This window comes from Mustela nivalis (assembly GCF_964662115.1).
Source record: "Mustela nivalis genome assembly, chromosome: 5".
Taxonomy (NCBI): domain Eukaryota; kingdom Metazoa; phylum Chordata; class Mammalia; order Carnivora; family Mustelidae; genus Mustela; species Mustela nivalis.
In genome coordinates this window covers 143,110,505-143,132,524 of record NC_139024.1, presented here as the reverse complement: position 1 = coordinate 143,132,524, position 22,020 = coordinate 143,110,505, and the positions used below count along the sequence as shown (strand labels likewise).

General features: G+C 44.3%; 1 protein-coding gene across 4 annotated transcripts in view; it reads left to right on the top strand.

The window, feature by feature from the left end:
* ADTRP (androgen dependent TFPI regulating protein) overlaps positions 1–21,857 on the top strand; it is a 61,672-nt gene extending 39,815 nt beyond the window's left edge. For 2 of the 4 annotated variants that reach the window (XR_014311610.1, XR_014311611.1), the window contains exons 5-8: positions 547–662; positions 13,363–13,514; positions 18,423–18,542; positions 21,538–21,857. Coding sequence is in view for 2 of the 4 variants with exons in the window: in XM_082730192.1 (XP_082586318.1) it covers positions 547–662; positions 13,363–13,514; positions 21,538–21,572 (303 nt within the window). In the remaining 2 variants the exon portion in view is untranslated. The remainder of the gene's footprint in view (positions 1–546; positions 663–13,362; positions 13,515–18,422; positions 18,543–21,537) is intronic. The other 2 variants (XM_082730192.1, XM_082730191.1) reach the window with 1 other exon arrangement.
* The last annotated feature ends 163 nt before the right edge of the window (positions 21,858–22,020 follow it).

Genomic DNA, 22,020 nt, shown 5'->3' with positions numbered 1-22,020 from the left:
AGCTACACCTCCTAAGTGCTAGACGACATGGCACAGGATAGAAAGGCAGTCGGACTGAGTGAGAGAAATTAGCAGGAGGAAAATGCAGGGACGACGCCGTGGAAGCTTGCGTTGGCCGCGGAGAACACGAATGATTCAAATGTAGGGAGAGAAGACGTTCCACAGAGCGTGGAGGGGATGAACACAAGTGGGAGGGCGGGAACAAGCACACTGAGTACAAAGCGGGGTGAAGGAAACAGCCGTGTTCTAGGGGAGGAGTGGGTGTGGAAGTGCGGGTTAGGGTGCACGCCTGGGGCGGGGGGAGGAGGACAGTAAGCAGGAGCGAGAGGAGGGTAGCACACTACCGAGAGCCTTGGTGGCCAGACAAAGGAGTTTGGGCCATCACCGAGGGCAGTAGGGAGCTACAGCAGGCCCCAAAGCATCTAAGGAGCACGATCTAAGCCAAGTTAGGGGCCATCTCATCTGGCAGTTGCCTAAGAAGGTAGAGTGGGGAGGAAAGAGAGAATTAGGGCAGCCTGACATGGTTTTTCATTTTCTGTCCTTCAGCACACATCCATCCTGCCCTTTGCACTGGCGGAAGTCATCCTCGGCCCGCACTGCTATCCACGGAAGAAGGAAGGTCTCACCTTGTTGGCTCTCGCTAGTCTTGTGTACATCAGCAGGTAAGAATTGCAGAGAGAAAATCTACTTGGGCTTTTTCCCTCAGGATTGTGAGGTACTCCAGAAGGAGCATACTGTTTTGTAGGAATGTCTTTATCTTGGGCTAACAGGGATTTAACCATCACTAAATTTTTAGGTAGGAGAGGTTCTTATTGTTTGATGTTTTGTTGTTGTTGTTGTTGTTGTTGAAGAATTTATTTGACAGGGAGAGAGACAGAGAGCGAACACAAGCAGGGGGAGTGGGAGAGGGAGAAGCAGACGTCCTGCTGAGCAGAGAGCCCAACAAGGGGCTCAATCCCAGGACCCTAGGATCATGACCTGAGCCGAAGGCAGTTGCTTAATGACTGAGTATTGTTTGATGCTAATGCCATGGAAGCATCATGTGCCCAAGAGGACACAGGTGTGCATGCACAGGCAAGTCAGGCATTCTTTGCTCCCTCTTAGGAAGAAGTCATCATTGCAAAGCTGCACTTATTAGTTTCCCCAAGAAAGTATTGACCATTGGTTTAATTTACAATTAAAATGTTTGGATGTTTATAGAAGCAATGTCCAAATAGTCAAGCTATGGAAAGAGCCCAGAGGTCCTTCTACAGATGAATGGATAAAGATGTGGTACAAGATATATAGTGGAATATGACGCAACCATCAAAAAGGATGAAATCTTGCCAATTGCAACAACATGGTTGGAACTAGAGGGTATTATGCTAAGCAAAATAAGTCAATCAGAGAAATACAATTATCCTATGATCTCACTCATATGTGGACTATAAGAAACAAAACAACAAGCAGATCATAGGGGAAGGGAGGGAAAAATAAAACAAGATGAAACCAGAAAGGGAGGCAAACCATAAGAGACTCTTCACTCCAGAAAACAAACGGAGGGTTGCTGGAGGGGAGTTTGGTGGAAGGATGGGGTAATTGAGTGACGGACATGAAGGAAGGCACATGATGTGATGAACACTGAGTGTTGTATGCAACTTAGAAATCATTGAACTGTACCCCTGATACTAATAATACACTCTATGTTAATTCATTGAACTTAAGTTAAAAAAATAAAATGGGAAAAATTTTTAAAAAGAAAAAAAAAACAGTAAAATGTTTGGATGGCTGAATGATCTGAAGCATCCAAATATATTCCAAAATATATTATCCAAATATATTCCATCTAAAAAGGAACATGCTCCATTTGGCCCATTCCCATTGCCTGATTTTTATGGGCTCATTTGCATCAACATCTGGCCCTGGAGCTCCAATAGGGCTTTTGGGCAACTGCCCAGAGGCTTGCAGAACAGCCTTATTGGAGGCATGAGAGGTAATTCAAGGAGCTGGCCTAATTTTCATTATTCAACCACCTGGTGACGCCAAGACTCAGAAGGGCTGCTCAGTGGTCTGTAATCAAGGGAAAACCCTTGGCATTCCACGAAGTGATTGGAAACCCCCCTTTCCATTCTGTCACCTTCTCATCCATTACCATGCTCTTGCTCTATGGATAGGGGCCTGCCAAGCATAATACATCTTAACAGAAGCTAATCAGAGTGCGCCTTCTCTAGCCTAGACTGCATCAGCTGTTCCCATCAGAGAATCTAGGTCATCCCCCAATTCCTTCTTATTTGGGGAAAGTTGAACTCAGTAGAGGGCTCTGCTAGAGATGGAAGCCAGAGAGAGAATGTAATCCAAGTGACGTGGGCTCTTCCAGTACTTGTTTAATTGGCTTTTGCCATCCTTTATTTCAGAACTCGTAAGCTTGGCGCCCGGAACTCCGTTGATGGCTCTTCCCTTGCCTTTTCTCCTTCTGCTATGTAGTCACCTTCCACCCTTCTGCACCTCTTCTTCCCTGAATGTCCCAAATCTTTCTTGCTTCTCCTCTCTAGAAGAAATAAAGTACATGCTCCATAAATCTACCCCAAGACTCCAGTAATCTCACATGTTCTCCGGTCTGGGCCTCTGCATTTTTACCAAGGATACTTTCAGAGAGTAGGTGATAGTTGGGAACCTACTGGTGCTTGATATCTGGAGCACCAGCAGGTGAATGATTCTGAGACCAGAAAAGAGTTTTGCCATCCTTTAGCAATATCTGCTGATAGTGTAAGAATGGAAAGTGGCAGGATATGTGCCTTGTATTTGCCATATCTGGCTTAACCCAAAAGAATAAATCCCTAAAGATAGACTATCTGGAAACTGAGCTTGGGTAAGAGTAGGTATACATTAAGATATAGTTTCCTGTTGTCATGTGCGGAGCAGAAGCAGAGTGGTGTCTGACTGATTATGTATATGAATTTCCATATTTTGTTTTTTTGTGTGTGGACTTCCATCTGATTTGGTCTTCCTTGCTGAGTATAACTTTTGGAGTTAGTATATAAGGCAGCATTTTGTAGTCTGTTATTATTATTTTTTTAGTTTGTTTGTTTTTGCAAGAGAGAAAGGGAGAAAGACAGAGAGAGAGAGAGAGAGAGAGGGAGAAAGATCACGAGTGGGGAGAGGGGCAGAGGGAGAAGCAGGTTCCCCATTGAACAGGGAGCCTGGTGCAGGGGCTAGATCCCAGGACCCCGATATCATGACTTGAGCCAAAGGCAGATGTTTAACTGCCTTAGCCGCCCAGGTGGCCAATCTGTTAACTTTTTCTACCGAAGGACTTGGAATTTGGTCATCGATTGTCACATCTGATTCTTGCTCTTTTATCTTCAAAGACCAATGGAGTAAAAGACAACCAAAAGCCACTGGTATTTGGGGGAGAAATTGTGGTGGCCATAAAGATGAGAAGCAGTGATCTATAGGGTTTGGTCATGCAATGTGACAATGCAGGGAATTGAGGGGTTGGAGAAAGGAGGTACAATGAGATGGGATCCCGTATGAATGTATCCTGTGTCCTTTCAATCATTCATCAGCTCCAGGCAGTGTGCTAAGTGACTGAGGATATGGTGATGTGTAAGGCACCACGCCCCCTTTGGGGACTGTCTGAGAGAGAAGAAAGTGCCCAAACAAAGGGACAATACGCGGAGGCGGAAGTGCACGGTGCTGTGGGTACCCAGGAGGGATATTGAAAGCTAGCTGCTATAGGAATTGAGGTGTAAGCTGAGACTCAAAGAATGAGTAGGAGGAAGTCAAAAGAGATGTGAAAAAGAACTTCAGGCAAAGGGAACAGCATCTGCTAAGGAGTTGCTGAGGTTAGGGTTGACCTGGAGGACAGGGAAAAGCTGTATCATCAGTTCACATCAGTGAGTCCAGACTCTGAAACTACTTGTCTGTGGGAAAGTTTTAAGTGGAGGAGAGAAATGATGTGGCTTATGTAAGAAACATGATTGGACTCTGGATGAAGTGTGACATTTGAAGAAGAATAAGACCAGGACATGGGTTAGTGACATTTGTGCTAAGAATTGACATTAGCCAACGGATGGCAATGCCAGTAAGTCTGCAAATGGAAAGAGAGAGGCTGAGTGGTAGAGGTGAGGTAAAGGTCATCCAGCATGACATGCCCAAGGTCATAGGACTGGGGAAAATCAGCCCTAGGACTTACACTCAGGGCTTTTGTTTCCAAATGCAGTTCACTTCCCACGGTATCCACAGGGCTGGGTGTTGGTTCAGCTCCCCATTTGTGCAAAACACACTGTACAAAATGCAGGGGGAAGGGGAGGTAGGCAAACAACCTTAGCTTCATTTGTATGGTCAGCAACTTTCCACGATGTCATGGTTTCCAGCTCTGTGTTGGATTGGACGTTCAAGTGTTAAAGCTACAAGGGAGCAAGGGGAGGGAGGGGCAGAGACCTGTCACCAGCAGGAACATGCTGGGTGGGCCCCAGTGGGGAGCTGAAGTGGTTTGGGATTTGGACCTCTTATTCTCGATGAGGCCCCAAATCAGCATCTGGCTCACTGGGCTCCATTTTTGCTAGAACGAAGCGACTACGCCCATCTGCTGCCCCACGGGCTGAAACTTCCTTCTCTCTGCCCATCCATCCCAACTGTGGGTGCTCCCACTCTGTGGCATGCTGTGTCTACCCTTATGCAAGGCTCTGGGGCCCATGGGCCCTCCCAGCCACAGATGGCCAGCAACAAGCTTTCACAAACTGTGTCTATCCAGGGAGATGTTTCAGGGAAGTGGCCGTGGGCCAGCTGTTAGGCATGCCAGTTTGGATGGTCAAATAGGGAAACAGCCTAGCAGGAATGAGGTAAAAAGTATGGGCCGAGGCCAGACTGAGTGTGAGAAGCAAACATGAGTCAGAAAAACGGCAGTAACTCAGAGCTGGAGAAGCACTGCCCAGATGAAACCGCGTTACGATGACCTAAAAATAGCCACCCAGACCGTGGAGACTGCCTTGCATGTGGCACTTGATTTTTGTGATTTTTCAGATTGCAGAATTGGAGGGCTGACCTGTAAGTGGGAAAATAAAGCTTTGCAGAATAGTAATAACTGCAAATCTTTTATTTCCTTTGGAAAGCATGACTCACCTATAAATACGGTAGCTTGCTCCCTGCTCCCATATCTCTCACCCCTAAACACCTCACCTCACTCTCTCTGAGGTCTTGGTGAGGAGCAGAAAAACAGAAACCTTCCTACAGCTCGCTCTGATTCACTCTTTTATGGAACAAATATCTCCCCTAACACAGGGTTGGTCTTGCTGGGAAAAGCCAAGTGCTGTCAGGCCAAGTGCCTGCCTATAGGGGATTTGTGCTTATTAAGGGGGGAATGAGCATTTTAAGAACACAAGATGGGGAGGGATGACATCTAGCAAATACAAAGAACCCCAGGAATGCAGGCGAGGAAGCAGTTATGTCCCGCTGGGAGGTGTGGGAAGGGCTTCAGGAAAGGTGGGTGTTGGATCCAGGCCTGAAAGGACTGGTGGGTGTGACAAAAGTGAGAGAAAGTGAGTAACAGAGCATGGTCCCAAGGCCAGGAGAGGATCGATCCCTGTAAAGTAATAATCAGCACCTTGCTGTCGCCCGACCTACTGGTAACAGAGGCTAATAGGAAGTGGTCCTCAAACTGCCCACCCCCAGACGCTGACCGCCCACGCTGACCGCCAGCATGTTAGAGGTTAGACACAGGGGAGACAACATGCGGTTTCACTGTTGCTACTTGTTTCTACGGCCGGGAGGGGAAGTGAGAGCTGCTAGTAACATGGCCAGAGAATTATGTTGGCAAAAGGCTTTCTTGACAATGGTGCATTTTGAAATGGATTGGAGCAGCAAGACGTGGGAAGCAAAATAGAGTAAAATAACACACAAATAAAAGTTAGTTGGAATATTCTTACCATGAGGTTGAATCCCCATGACCTATATTTTGTCCGTGGTTATGTCATAGCTCCGGGATCAGCCCAGGTCTGGGGCTTCAGAGCCCCCTTTTCCCAGCTGCAGGTGGCCCAGGCTTCAGGACCCTCTTCTCTAAGAGTCCTAATAAGCACATGCGTGCTCACACCTGCCCATATTGTCCACCTGCGCAGATTGAAAGGTGACGACCCCTAGTTTCCTGCGCCCACACCTGGCTCTGCTTTCAGTACAGCTTGCCGCCCTCATTGGTGACCCACTCTGCTGTTGTTCACTGTGTCAGTATCATGATGCTACTGGCTACTGCAACAGCCCCAGCTGGCCTGCGGGGCCCCACCACGTTGCACTTGGTAGACCAGAAGTCTGTAGGTGCCACAGGTGTCTCTGCTAGTGGGTAAGGCATTGCATGCTGAGGACAGGTGTCAAGCAAATCTGCAGCTATTACCCAGCAGTGGGTGGTGGGGGGGGGGGGAATATTTGTAGAGTTCCTCCTCAATGGTCCTTCCTGTGAAGCATGGGAGATCATTCCTTTCTCCTCCATTGTACTCACTTGGCTAAGCTCCCACATAGAAGCCGCCCAGGGCCGTCCAGTGTAGCAATCCTCTAAATTTGTGCATCCATTTACATACACACTTACACATGTACTATATACATAGAGATATGTTACCTTCCGGAATACATTAAAAACTGCCAGAGAGATGCATGGAGCTGAGTTCCCAGATCAGCTCCTGTTTCCACTCATGACTTGTAATGAATTCCTGCCCAGAGCCCCTACTACTCTTTCCTGGGTATAAATAAAACCTTCGTCTGGGGCCATCTACATGCACTGTAATTGCAGAACCTTGCATTTTGAGATCAGAATCCCAGCCCCCGTTTTCCACACAAGTACTCCTTAGCCCCTGGGTAAATTAATATATGAAATAAATATAAAGATGCCACATAGATCCCCTTCTTTTTTTTTTTAAGATTTTTTTTTTATTTGACAGAGATCAGAAGCAGGCAGAGAGAGAGGAGGAAGCAGGCTCCCTCTGAGCAGAGAGCCCAATGCAGGGCTCGGTCCCAGGACTCTGGGATCATGACCTGAGCCGAAGGCAGAGGCCCTAACCCACTTAGCCACCCAGGCGCCCCACATAGACCCCCCTCTTATCAACATTTGAAGCTTGGGTCCCCCAGGGTGCAGAATGGAGACAGGTGATAGCTGAGGAGCTGGGACAGAACATGGCCATCGGCCCTCTTCACGCCTCCTGTGCAAACCTCAGCTCCTGTTCAACCAGAATGCCTGCTGAAGAAATTAGAAACAGTACCAACCCGCAGAATGATACGTCGGCACCAGCAGGATGGAGGGCAGCCCACATTGTGGAAGGGATGGAACAGGTTTTGTGGATTAATCAGCATGCCGTGGGCAAATGAGAAAGAAAAATCAAGGACAAGTCTATGAATTTTGGGCCATTGGACTGGGAAGATGGTGGTTGCCCTAAGAGAAGCAGAAAAATAATTTGGGGGTACAAGTGAGACACTCCTCTTAAAATCCTAAATCTGAATCCCATTTTGGTTTAATTGGCTTAGGATATGTCCTGAGAATTCAGGTTTTTAAAACCCCCATGGCAATTCTAATCTTCAGCCAAGGCTGAGAATCATTGGGTGAGAGGAACTTCTGTTTGGACATTTAGACCTGAGCCTCCCAAGAGTCGGGGGTTACGGTGGAGATCCAGGGAGCAAACCCACCTGGTGGGATGAGGTTGCTGAAGAGAGAGAGAGAGGGAAGTGGGGAGAGAGTGGCAAGGGAGACAGGGATTGGAGGGGAGGGAGAGAGGAGAGAGTTAGGGGGAGGCAGAGAGAGTACAGTAGAAAGTGAATATGAGGGCATCTAAGGGGCATGAGGGGCAAGGGGACAGCAAAATAGCAAAAATGATCAGATGGTAGAAAACCAAGAGGGTCTAGGAGTCATCTTTGTAGCTTAAACCTGGTGGGTGTCTTCAAGGTGCCATTGCTCATGTGTGAGCAGGAGCTGTTTGTAGGAAAGCCTGGCAGGACGGTGAGCAGAGGGGTGACAGGGGGGTGCACTGCAAAGGCAGCAAGGAACTCAGTCCCTACCTTAAGGAATCACCAGGTCCCAGCCGTTGTCACGGACATTTCCGTTGTAGGAGGTCTGCTAACTTGTTGAGTTTATTGACAAAACAGGAATCCAGGTTTTCCTTTCCTTCTGGCCTCAGGTGAAACTGTGATCATCTCACATGCTTCTGTTGGAAGTTGGCATGAAAATACAGGGCTGGGGGGTCCTTTAATTCTATTATTCTGCTGGGCTAGGGAGAGGCAGCATGAGTATTAGCACTTTAAGAATTATATGCAGAAAGCCCACCAAACCCCTTGTTATCTACTAGTCCCTAACCCACAGACTTCCACTGTGGCTGTACTGATAAAACACAGAAATTATTACTTTTATGACAATCATTGGATGCTACAAGATTAGGAGGATAAAACTACAGAACATTAATTTTTGGCTGCCAGTCTGTGCCTGCCCAACCTGACTCACATAGATCCACATGGTAGACAGCTCTAGAAGGACATATAAAATTGTTCTCTGAAATGAGGGACAGAATGATTGGCCTCTTCAAAGTGTTAATGAAGTGAGCAATAGATTAACTAGAATTTGGAAGGCTATGGGTCCATCTCCCGGGTTTCAGAGGCTGCGGTGTCCTTGGTGGATCAGGCAGCCGAGAGCTGTCCACAGCAGCCACATTGAACAGTAGTTAAAGGGAACCATATATGCTAGCAGAACTTCCCCGAAAAGTCATTCCTGTAAAGATCTACAAACTTGCCATCTTCTTGGCCCTTGGGAAACAGATGTGCATGACAGATAAGCTCCCTGTGCCATTCCAGGCTACGGAGAAAGACAGTCCAATAAGCCACAAGGTAAGTTCACAGTAAAGGAAGTGTGTAGCATAAGAACCTCACTGAATGAGTGATACAGGAACTTTGGGAAATCCCTTCTAGAGAAATTGACTTTTAAGCTGAGACTTGAAGCGTGAGTATGGTTCTGCCAGGCACAGGCCAAGGAGAAGTGTGTCTTGGGAAGTAAAAATGTCTGAGGTGCTCCAAGCAGAGACAACAGCATGAGGGAAGGCCCAGAGCAGCAGAGCTCGGCTCATTTAAGAAACAGAAAAGGATCCAGTATGGGTGGGCTGTAGATGTGGAGGCGGACAGCGGGGCAGGGCAATGCCAGGTAGGCTGGGTAAAGGAGCTTGAGTATTTTCCGAAGGCGTTGGAGGGGATCCCTTGGAGGCAGGAGAGTGCCATGGGCGGATTTCTCTTTTGGAAAGATTGCTGGATTACTAGTAGCTTGTGGTATGGAAAGTGGATTGAAGCGTGCAAGAAAGCCCAGCAAGGAGACAATTACCTCTGTCAGATGAAGGAAGCTGGAGTGGAGTGCAGCAGACAAGCATTTAGATACGGTTGCACAGGATCCTGCATGGGGCTGGGGAAGAGTTGACATTGACTAGGAAGATAGTGGTGAATTTCATTTTGGCCTCCATCTTTCTTTCCTTCCTTCTTTCCTTCCTTCCTCTCTTCCTTCTGCCCTCTCTCCTTCCTCCTCCTTCTCCTCCTCCTCTCTCTCTCTCTCCCAACACCTTTCAACATATATTCCGGCAAGCCATAAAAAAGTAATCCCAGGGGCGCTCTGCCTTCAGCTCAGGTCATGATCCCAGACTCCTGGGATCAAGTCCTATGTGGGGTTCCCTGCTCAGCGGAGAGTCTCCTGCTCTCTCTCCCTCTACCGCCCCGCCAACACACTCATGTGCATATTCTGGCTCTCTTCCTCTCTCTCTCTCAAATAAATCTTAAAAAAAAAAAGAAGTGATCCCACTTTAGTACAAGAATCTCCTCCCCAGGCCTCCCGCGGGTTGCCCTTTGTCAAATATTTGCCCTGTTGCCTGATACCGTGTTTGTTTTCATTACTTTTCTGCTGACAGTTCACACACCTCTAACTTTCTTTGCACTTTCTCTGTGAAACTGCAGACTTCATGAACTTACCTCAGGAACTTTCCTTTGTGGAACCTTACGTTGAAGGAAACAAAAATGAAGTAAATAAAGAGAAACTTTCCAGGCCTCTAGGGGAATGTCCTTATTTGCTGACTATCTTGTATAAATGGGCATAGAAATTAGGAGCCCTAATTTTTAGTAGACAAGGTAAACAAAGTGAACTAATTAAAAGGTTCCATTGGAGTGCATTCAGGTCTCCTTGTTGACCCCAAATTGTTGTTGATCCCATTCTCTGGGGATTTATTTTCTGTCCCTTAAACCTTTCCTGGCCTATCATAAGAAGCAGACGGACAGAAGACAATGGAATGCACATCTCATAAAACTCCAGTGTTGGTCAAAATGAAAAGGTAGTGGAGCAGAATTTCCATCCAAAATGTGCCTCTTTGACATGAAGAGTATTTTAGGCTCATTATTATTTTTTTATCGTGTCATGTTAGTCACCATACAGTACACCATTAATTTTTGAAAATGTGTTCCATGATTCACTGTTTGTATATAACACCCAGTGCTCCGTGCAGTCCCCCCCTCCTTAAAACCCAAAACCGGCTCACCCATCCCCCCCACCACCTCCCTTCTAAAACCCGCCCTTTGTTTCCCAAAGTCCATAGTCTCTCATGGTTCGTTAACTCCGATTTCTTCCCTTTAATTTTCCCTTCCCCGTGCTATTCCTTATGTTCCACAAATAAGTGGAACCATATGATAAGTGACTTTCTCTGTTTGACTTACTTCACTTAGCATAATCTCCTCCAGTCTCATTCATGTTGATGCAAAAGTTGGGTGTTCATCCTTTCTGATGGCTGAGTAATAGTCCATTATTTTTAAGAAACAGAGGCTCAGGAAAACCCTTGGACCTTCTCTTATTTCCAAAAAGAATTTTGATAGGAGGTCTGCTCCAGGAACGGAGCTATTATCACCATAGATAAAAACAGTATAATATGAACCAGGTGAGGTAGACCTAGCAAAGTCTATTGAAAGATTTTATCTCATTAATAATTAATTAATTTAGAGTGGGGGGTGTGGGGAGGGGCAGAAAGAAAAGAAGAGAGAGGAAGAATCTCAGGCAAGCTCCATGCTTAGCATGGAGCCCAATACAGGACTCGATCTCATGACCCTGTGATTATGACCTGAGCCAAAATCAAGAGTCGGATGCTTAACCAACAGAGCCACCCAGGTGTCCTGAGTATCTGTACATATGGAACAGTAAATCCCCGTTCCCTCCCTCCTTCAAGCCCTGTTAAACACCATTCTACTTTCTGTATCTATGAATTTGATGACTCTAGGTACAATCGGACAATATATTTCTGTGTGTGTGTGACTGGCTAATTTCATGTAACATAATATCCTCAAGGTTCATTCATGTTGTAGCATGTGTCAGAATTTCTTTCTTTTTTAAGGCTTAATAATTTTTCATTGCTTATCTCTACCACATTTTATGTTTCCATTCATGCATGAACGGATGCTTGGGTGCTTCTTTGTTTTCGCTATTGAGAATAGTGTTGCTATGAACACAGGTATACAAATAATCCCTTTGAGTTCTTGCTGTCAGTTATTTTGGGTATAGATAAGGAAGTTGAATTGCTAGATCATATGGTAATTCTATATTTAATTTTTTGAGTAACTGCCACATTGTTTTCCACGGCATTTAAACCGTTTTTTGTACCTCACAACAGTGCATAAGGGTTCGAATTTCTCCACAACCTCTCCAACACTTGATATTTTATTGATCGTGGCCATCCTAATGGGTGTGAAGTGGTATCTAGTTATAGTTTTGATTTGTATTTCCCTAATAATAAGTGATGTTGAGTATCTTTTTATGTGTTTGTTGACCATTTGTATATCTTCTTTGGAAAGATGTCTATTGGGTCTCGTCCATTTTTCATTGGGTTGTTTGGGTTTATTTCTTGCTGTTGTTAAGTTGGAGGAGTTCTTTGTATATTATGTACACTAATCCTCTATCAATTATGATTTGAGAATATTTTTCCCTTTCCATAGGTTTCCTTTTCAATTTATTAATTGTGTCCTTTGAGAGACAGAGATGGCCCCTTAAATTTCATGCTTCTCTTGCCTCACCCCAGGCCTGACCCTCATATTAGTCCTTGTCTCTTCCACAAGCCATTGACAAATCTGAAGTATCTGAAACAACCCAGAGTGCACTTGGATTTCTGAAGTTAAGCTCAGAATTCTATTCTTCCCTCTGAACTCTTTTGATAACCTGAGGTATCCAAATTTTGAATGCTGTTTCTGAAGCATGACCTCGCCTATCCTAATTATTACAAGAGATAAGGAGCCTCAAAGAAAGGTTGCTAGGACCCCTCCGTGTCATCCCTAAGAAGAGAGAAGCTTTCGAACTCTGATTAAAGGCTCACAATGGGCCAGGCGCTATTTTATTTTACATGTGTTAACTCTCTTAATCCTGATAACACCTTTACAATATGGATCCTGTTGGCACTCCTCACTTATCACATGAAGGCAGGGGACAGCAGGGCTGAATAAATTGTTGAAGGTAAGACAGCTAATAGGTTGCAGAACTCGGATTTGGATCACAGAAGGCTGGTTCCAGATTCTGTCCTCTTAACCAATTATAAACTGTAGTTGATACATCATGTTTCTCATATTTAATTTTAAAAGTTATTTCAGATTTTGGCATCTTTCAGTGCAGTTGGTTTCCAGCATACTGCATTTTTGGGGCTTTGCTAAGACATCGTGGCTCCTCTCCTAGCATTTCTTTTCCTTCTCTTGGCTACCAGACATGACTTCTATTCTCTACTCACATGAGCAAGATCTGAGCCTCCTGTAAACCCATCCCTTCCTACTGAACACTCTGTCCATGGCTATATTCAGTAGCTGAAATCAGGGCCGACAGTTAAACCCCTCCTACCTCTAAAAGGCATATTGTAATAGAACAATAGTGGTCCATCTCTGTCCCTCCGACCCCAACAGGTTTGGAGGGCTAATGAAAAGCTACACCTGACTCTCAGGTACAGAAAAGCAAACCTGCTTGTCTGGCTGAGAGTCAGCGAATGATGCCGTCTCAGCAAGTTCAATGTCTCAGCAGGTCATACCTCTCAGGGAAAGGAATAATTCGTGTCCTCACATACTCTCTTTGGCTGATGATGTGTTTGATGTTCTCCCATATTCTTTCGCCAACACGGAATTCTAATGGATTAGGTAAAATAGCCAAGTCCAGCTTATGATATAGGATGTCTCTTTGAATCAAGTCTGTTTATCCAGAAAAGACTCACTTCTGTAGGTTTGTGGAACACCTCAGCTGTTGACAAATGATCCCCATGGCTTCTTTTCATCTCCCTTGGCTCCAGAACCCCATTGATCTTGAGGATAAAATGGCTCTACCACCAACCCGCCCCTGCCTTCCTAATTATTGTGACTTGTCATTTTCTGCAGGGTCCTGTGGATCTACTCTGAGACGGGTACGTGGGTGTATCCTGTGTTAGCCAAACTCAGCCCGGTGGGTCTAACAGCCTTCTTCTCTCTCAGCTACGTCTTTAGTGCTGGCATCTATCTACTTGGAGAGAAGCTCAACTACTGGAAATGGGGTCAGTTTATTTCTCTTTTACCTACAGAGGTATGCCTCCCTTACACACTCTCCACCCTTCCTGGAAACAGAAGGAGAAACTAGTCCAAAAGCAGAAGGCAGTAATGCTTAATGCCTTTGTCCAAAGGATTCAGATAGGTCCTACCAAAGTAGGCAGAGGGAAAGCCTGGGGGAACTTTGGATTTTCTCAAAGGACTCCATCAAATTATTTCTCCTCCTCCCCCAAACAATACTTCATTTAACTTCAAGGCTAAAAATAATTTTGTTTAGAGAGCTCAGGACCCAGAGAGCAAGGTGTCACCACCTGAAGCATGGAAAAAAAAAAAAAATGAACTTAGGGTCTTCCTCCCGTAAGTGAGGGACTGGGGGATACAAATTGTTACATGTCAAGGTTTTCATTTTTGAAGGATAAGGGTCCAGAGACCCTCTTTATTCTTCTAACCTCAGCAGTGCCTTCCCAGATGATTTCCCATCCTTCTGCATTTAGGTTGCCTCTCAACCCTTAGTAAAACATTTACCAGATAAAATCACATCCTATGCTTGAGATGGGAATTCTCATTTAAACAGGGTCTTGGGCAAAGTGAATATGTCAGTAAGCTAAGCTTTCTAATTATAGGCAGCTGGAACCATGTTGCTTCCTAAAAACAACAACAAACAAACTAAACCAAAAAACCTTAACTCAGCTGACTTTAAAATGGAAGACTTTATCCTCCTCCTTGCTTCTTCCACCAGGCCACCCCCAGAATATTATTTTGTTGGAAAAGTAACCGTCAAAGAGTCAGGTTGCAAAATAATCATGATTTTCCCATCCCCAAAGGGAAGTACAGGAAGCATACCCTGATTCTGTATATAAGGAAGCAAGAGTCACATACAGTCCCCCACATCACACGCCCACATGCCATTCTGTTCTATCAAAATAGAAATGGCACAAGTGGCATCTTCCACCCAATCTATAAACTGGTGTGGAAACATAAGCCTGTGTAAGCAAAAACAACAATACCAACAATAAACCCAACAATAAAAAAACCCACGATGGTTTCATAAGATTGTATATTTCTTTCTTTCCTTTTATCTAAAGATTTTATTTATTTAATTGACAGAAAGAGAGAGAGATCACAAGTAGAGATCACAAGGAGGCAGAGAGGCAGGCGGGGGCAGGGGGCAGACTCCCCGCTGAGCAGAGAGCCTGATGCGGGGCTCGATCCCAGGACCCTGAGATCATGACCTGAGCCAAAGGCAGAGGCTTTAACCCACTGAGCTTCTCAGGCGCCCCAAGAGTGTATATTTCTGAGAGGAAAATGAGACCTCGGAGAAATAAGCATGCCATTTGGCTTTTTCACATGTTTTCTACTCTTGGAGAATGTAACTGGTTGGGGAAATCTCAAAGACACTATCCTTGAAAGCAAACACTTAAAACACGGAATACTAAAATTTACTCCCAAAATCAGGATTCCAACTCACAGGAATCCAGAGAGGAGAAAAAAAAATGTGTTGACATTTCAGATGTGTTGACATCTAATTCTAACTAGTTTGGCTCCTTGAAGTTCTTGGTAAGGATTTTTGATGCCTTCCCCATATCTATATGAAAATTAAGAAAAAAAAAAAAAAGAAGAAGAAAGAAAGGAAGAAACTAATCCATTTGAAATTTGCAGAGAAAAACTTGATTACTCAGAGCTTATGGACCAATAACCTTTTTAAACAATTGTCTGAATTATGATTATCTTCTAAGTTGTTGCTCCCCAGTGACTTTAAGACATCTGCTAAATTAAAAAAATTTTCACCAAATTTAATATTTTCAACACAAAGCTTTTTTAAATAAGCTTCATCGGTTAAGAGCTTCATCCAATTTTTTGCTACAGTTAGGTCCCAATGAGCAAATAGGCTAGCATCTCCATGTGGACCCACACACGCGTGCACATGTGGAGATTGGGGTGAGTGACAGTCACACACATAGGTGGCCATATGTCCCTATCCTCTGTCTAGATTTTTAACTCCTTAAAGAATAGACTGGCCAAGGGGCACCTGATTGTCTCAGTGGGTTAAAGCCTCTGCCTTCAGCTCAGGTCATGATCCCAGGGTCCAGGGATCAAGCCCCACATCGGGCTCTCTGCTTGGCAGGGAGCCTGCCTCCCCCCGCCCCCTGCCCCGCCTGCCTCTCTGCCTACTTGTGATCTCTATCTGTCAAATAAATAAATAAAATCTTATAAAAAAAAATAGACTGGACCAAAAGTCCTATATAGCATCAGAATAGGATCATAAATGTGTTAAGTTCTAAATGGATCATAATTACAAATGGTTTAGTAAGAATTAAAAGAGAAATTAGATCACTTAACATCCCAGTTGCAGTGAACACTTTTAAATTGCCTAAAACTAAACAGAGCTATCTATGTGAGCACATTTTTCTGTGTCTTATTCTGCTTAAAACACTTTAAGCCTTCCCAAGTTTACAGATGAAAGTCCAAACTCTTGGAATGACACATGGGGGGCTCTGTGAACCAGTGCCACGGCTTTTGCTCTCTATTGTCTAAATGCGTGCATCAGCAGAACCACCAAATTACTTGTTTTCTTTACACATTGATGTTGTCCCTCCCCTCTGTGGGTTTTAGTGTCTCACAACGCCCAGTCTTTGCCTGTCTCACACCCACTTAATCTCTATCAACTCACCTCTTCCAGGAAGCCTTCTATGGTCTGCACGGAGTTGGGTTTTTACACAAAACCCTGAGTTCTTAAGGGTTATGAGTGTGTCTTATCCATCTTTGACTCTCCAAAGACTCTCCTTTGGCGTATCCAATGGATCAATCAATGCAGACAAAGGATGTCTAAGGACTCTTCTCTCTAGGCATTAAATGGGATTTGGTGCACAGGATTTCTGGGGATAGCAGTCAAGGAGAGACGGTAATGGTTGGAGATCCAAGTATTGGGCAGAGAATTTAAGGAGCACAGATGATGGTGCTGTGGTATACTGGTTGGAGAGCTGTTGAAAAATAGATGCACGTTAGGGCAGACAGTGCAAAGTAGGGATAAGGACACTGGAATTGAAATTTTAAAAACCGGGGTATGTCTCTCACCTGGCCACAAACCAACCATGTAAGCTGTGCCAAAACACTTCAACTTCTCAGTGATGGGATAACCTCTAAGTCAGGTGACCACCCCTGCTAGTTTGCCTAGGACAGCCCCGGTGAATGCCTGCCACGGGAGTGTCCATGTGATTTAGCATTGTCGAGGTGTGGACGATCAATAGTGTGCTGCTTCTGTCTCTGAGCCTCTCCAAATCTGTTATGGATCTGTGGAGACATGTAAGCAGCTGCATCTTCTGTCCAAATCCAGGGCTAACCCTACTTTGTCACCTCTTTACACACATGAGCTTTCTTGGATGACAGCACAATTCTAAGGAGAGCTTTGGTGATGCCATGGGAGGCAGTGGTTGGGAGAAAAGTTCTGTGCCACACTGCCTGGGTTTCTACCTTGGTCCTGCTATTGGTAGACCCATGACCCTGAGCAAGGCACTTAATATCTTTGTCTTCCAGCTTTCCTTGTGCATCATGGAGACAGCACTAGCACCCTCCTCCTGACATTGTGGAGAAGCATAAAAGACTTGAGACGTGTCAAGTGACCAAAACAGGGCCTGGCACGTGGGATTCATTGCTGTTAAGCTCATTCTCCCTCCTCAAAAATCAGTAACCTTTCCTATGTGGGTATCCCATCCTGTCCTTCAATTGTATGCATCTGAATTGTATGCATCCATATGCAGCTGAAGGTGATGGAAAGCAACAATTACATAGCTGAAATATCAGTCAAGGCCCGTATAATATGGAAGTATCTCTCTAGCAATAGTCCTTAACCTTTATTCCACATTATAAAGGCACTGGGGGAGTCTTCAAAATACTAATTCTCTGGTCCACCCCAGACCAGTTAAATCCCTATCTATGGAGATGGGAACTTGACATTGATATATTTTTTAAAGCTGTCCAGTTATTTTAATTTATAGTTAGGGTCAAGAGCCATGATCTCAGAGTAGGGCTTCCCAAACTTATGTGCTTCCAAATCTTGTTAAAATGAGGCTCTTGTTAAAATATAAATTCTCATTCAGGAGATCTAAGGTACAGTGTGGGATTCCCTCCTTCTAATGTGTACACCCGGAGATTCCAATGCTGCTGGTCTGTAGCAGTGACGGCCACACTCGCTGAATGTCTACCTACTTTCTACCTCCTCATGTGTCATGTCAGAGAAGAGAGAGAAGGGCAGTAGTAAGAGGTGATGCCAGTAGTCAAATGTCAACTTGGATAGTGGGTGTTATCCTTCAGGAGTACGCGGGTGCATGGATCTGGCTCTGTGTACCAGGGAGACAAAACTGTCAGGCCCTCAGGAAGGTCCTGCTGGTCGTCAAGAAGAAGCTGGTGCTCAAAAAGCTCTAGATAGAGTTTCCAGAGAGCCATCATTCCTGACTTGTCACCATGTCCCCCCTTCCCTCTGCTAGCTTTTATGTGTCATAGGACAGAGGGTTGGACAAGCACAGGGTCACATACAGAGACCAGACACCCACCAGGAAAGATTCAATTTCTATTTAGTTAGATGGAATGTAGATTTCAAACAATAGTAGGAATCAGGCAAGGGGAAGCAGGCTCTGCAGATCATTATAAGCTTGGTCCACCATATCTGAGCACCTAGGGAAGCCTCAGACATATTCTTTACACCTGGAAAAAAGGGCTGCCAAGGGATTCCAGGATAGGCCTCCTTGTCTGTCTGCCACTGGAGTACCTAATTTTCTTTCTTCCTTTCTTTCTTCCTTTCTTTCTTCCTTCCCTCCCTCCCTCCCTCCCTCCCTTTCTTTCTTTCTTTCTTTCTTTCTTTCTTTCTTTCTTTCTTTCTTTCTTTCTTTTTTCTCTCTTTCTCTCTTTTCCTTGATAAGACGCAAGACTGCTGACATCAAGACAGGAGTTCCTCAGAAAGAAAAACACAACCTAAAGAATCTATCAGGCACAAAAAGGAACTAAGTGCTCCCAGATGGACATGGCAGGGCCTCTTCTAGGTAGGTGTGGCTGGAGAGGCAATCAGCTTATCTCTGGCCCTTGACCCCTCTGCTAACATTCCTGAGGGCAATGTGCCAGGAGTCAGACTATCCTTTGTCAGGACCTGAGACCATAAATCCTTTCCCCCCTAAGGAGAGTTCAAAAGCTGAAAATTCAAGTCTAGCCAAGTGACTTGGTGGCTATGGCTTGGAGAGAAGGACATTAAACCTTCCTTTAATACTATTTTCCGTAGACCAGATTTTTTAAAGAGATATTTTATTGCTGAAAGCTACTTAGAGGCCATCTTTAGTTTTAGCCATGAAGAAATTTAAGGTTTTTTTCTGCCTTGCACATTGCCTCTGATCATTTCATAACAAAAGACTCTTATCAGGAGATAATTCCATGTGTATTTTGAAAGCATGGTACCACAGGAGCAGCATTTGGTTAATAACAAATATATCTCCTTTTTGCCTTTCTTGTCCTAATTTCATCTCTCTCAGCTCGGAATCCATGTTGGATTATTGCTTCTCCTTCTTTCACTGCCTCTTTTCCCACAAGGATTTCTCCAGCCAGAACCTCAGCTCCATCTCCTTCATGCTACGTCTGCACTGAAACTTTTACTCATTCATGTTCATGTTCAAACCTTCATTCTTATAACACCTCCTATCTCCCCAACCATCTGCCTTCTCACCCTTTTCCAAGCCAACCCACGGAAACTAGGCAAATGTTCTTCAAATTTTCAGTTCAAAGTCTAGCAGCACTAGCTTTTGTGATTGTAGAAACATAGGTGTAAATCTTAGTGAATATAATGTTTTTACTTACTCTGTTTTCTGACTATTGGAATAATAAGGAATATAATTATATATGGTATCCATAGTGATGTTGATTGATTTTTTTTTTTTTTTTTTTTTTTTTTTTTGCTATGACAGCAAAAAACTTTTGGATCTTGCACAAGACAAACATTAAATGTTTGGCCTAGGATATCTCTATTCCTTGGTACTATCTAACAGAGGATAAAGAAAGGACTAAAATGAATCAGGGTTGGGCTTAGCTTCCTAACTGCCAACTAGGAGGCGTTCCACTGGAAAAATTACCCTTCCATGAAGGAAAGAAGGATAACAAACAACATTATTTCCCAATCAGAATATGAAATCCATGTTGTGGACTTTGTTTGAGTAAGATAATACAACCTATTACTAAGTCAACAGCTCCCTAATCTCCAGCCATGTATTGGAATCAGAGTCAGAGATAAATTCTGAAGACTCAGAGAAGCCTAGAGACTGCTCTTCTCCAAGAGAATTCAGAATAAGGGCCCACCTTCCACCTGCTATGAACAAAAGAAAAATATGATTTCTGTGATGTTCACACACGTAAATCACTACAGAAGAGATGACTGTTGGAAGTCCGTCCCGAGACACATTTTGGGACGATGCCTTCTCTAGTGTATTTGCGGGCCTATGTCAATGTCTTAGTGCTCTGTCTAGGTGCTTAGTGTTGGATGTGGGAGACTCTGATCCCAGGAAGAAGCCACCTGCTTTCCTCCCCAAAAGAACTTCTGGCCATCACTTCTCCTGGGCTTGTTCTCTTTAAGCCTTCAGTATCTGTTTTATTTCATCCATAGAGAAGGACTCTCCAATCCTGGGAACCTGGGGTTGGAGGAGTGTGGTTATGATTACAGTTAAACTCGAATGGCTGGGGTTGGTAAGAGGGTTTTAGAAGCCTTCAGAGGGACTGCAGGGGCAACTAAGTTGAGAAGTTTATGTTGCCCAAGCTCTTGAAAATGAAGGAATTAATGTGTAATTCAGCTGACAAAGGATTTATTACAGGCAAAGAGTGTATGCTTCAGAAAAGAGGAGGTTCTGGGTTTGTACTTGGAGACTTAACATACAGAAGACCTGATGGGGCAGGAGACAGTCTACATCAAAAAATGAGTGAGAACATAAAGGAAAAGGACATAAAGCTGCGTAGCTTAGGAAGGCTTCCCTAGAGTGACTGAGGATATCTGGATTGATGAGCAGAAGAAGAAGGAGAGAGAGCACTGTACTTAGAAATGTTGAGAGGCATTAATATAGGATGGCCCCAAGGGCTGTGTGATTAGGAGTCAGCTGTCCTAGAAAATCAGTGTGATGAGGGAGACTTCAAGTCATCAGTCACTATCACCTCTGAGAGGACAATTCTAGCAAAATAAAATTAGTAGAAGACATTTAAGGGCACAACTGACGGACTGGGGCAGGACTTGAAGGGTAAAGCATGGAAGTAGAAACATGAGGTTTCTATGGCACTGAGTCAGGACTAACAGCGCTGTGGAATGTGCAAGGAGAGGCTGATTTGAGAAAAGTTTTCAAAGTAGGATTGATAACATTTACAACAGGTGGGAAGGATAATGCATTAACGGAGTATTAGAAACTTCAGAGCGTATGCAAAGATTTATGATCAATAAATAGAGAGGTAACAACTTGTTGAATGGAAGTCATTCTAGAAATGCAGTGTTATAATTTTAGCAGAAGAAAGCCTTTCCAGTGAGCTCACTAATATGCAATCAATATGCCAGTACTCCTCCATTCAGGCTGTTCAGTTGATTTCGGGAGAGGTCATGGAATGAACCCTAATTAGGTGAATCTCCAGTTTTCTATTCCTTCTCTAATTTGAGGTCTCTTCATCTCCATTTGCACAATCTTAGAGTTTGTCGATGGATTGTGTGCAGCCTGTAAACACTTAGCCAAGAGCAACTTCAATCAGTGGCTCACATTTGACCTACAGAATCCTATGAAGGCAAATGACACTATTGGTCAACAGATTACCTATGAGTCAAGCACCAGTGGGGACAAGAGAGCTGCTGCTTGTCCTTTCTGTAGAGGTGGAAGGTTTTCAGAACTCCACAAAGTACATCTTCCTACCTAAGTGGCTAAGTGTCCTTGACTTTGCACTGTCCCACATCAGGGTGAATATCTACCCATGCAAGAATACCCATTAGGGAAACCCTGAAGTCTGATGTCTCTGTTCTTCATCGTACAGGTGACATGATGAAGCCAAGGAAGAAGAGGAAGTGATCCCAGGCGGTTTTCCAAGAACAAAGGAGGAAGAAAACATGAGAGTTTCATTTCTATTCTTTCTTTTTTCTTTTCTTTTCTTTTCTTTTCTTTTCTTTTCTTTTCGGGTTGAGGGAGGTGGTGGAGCAACATAGGAAGGTAGAAAGGACAGTGAATGACATTTAAATTTAATAAGAGTGTTTATGAAGGTAGCTTAATGTGGGGACTCTGGGGTTTTTTTGTTTCGTTTTGTTTTGTTTTGCAAGTTTACTGGACATGCCAAAAACAACAACTTCTGTCTCAGAATCTGTTACCTTTATCTGGCCTCTGTGGTGAAAATCTGCCAAAGTCCAAGGAAATTCACGTAAACTCAACATTAGAGAATGTTTAGAGAGAGAAAGGGATTTGGCATCACCAAAACTCTTCACCTTACAGAGGAGGATGTTGAGGACCTAGCTGGGAAGTAATC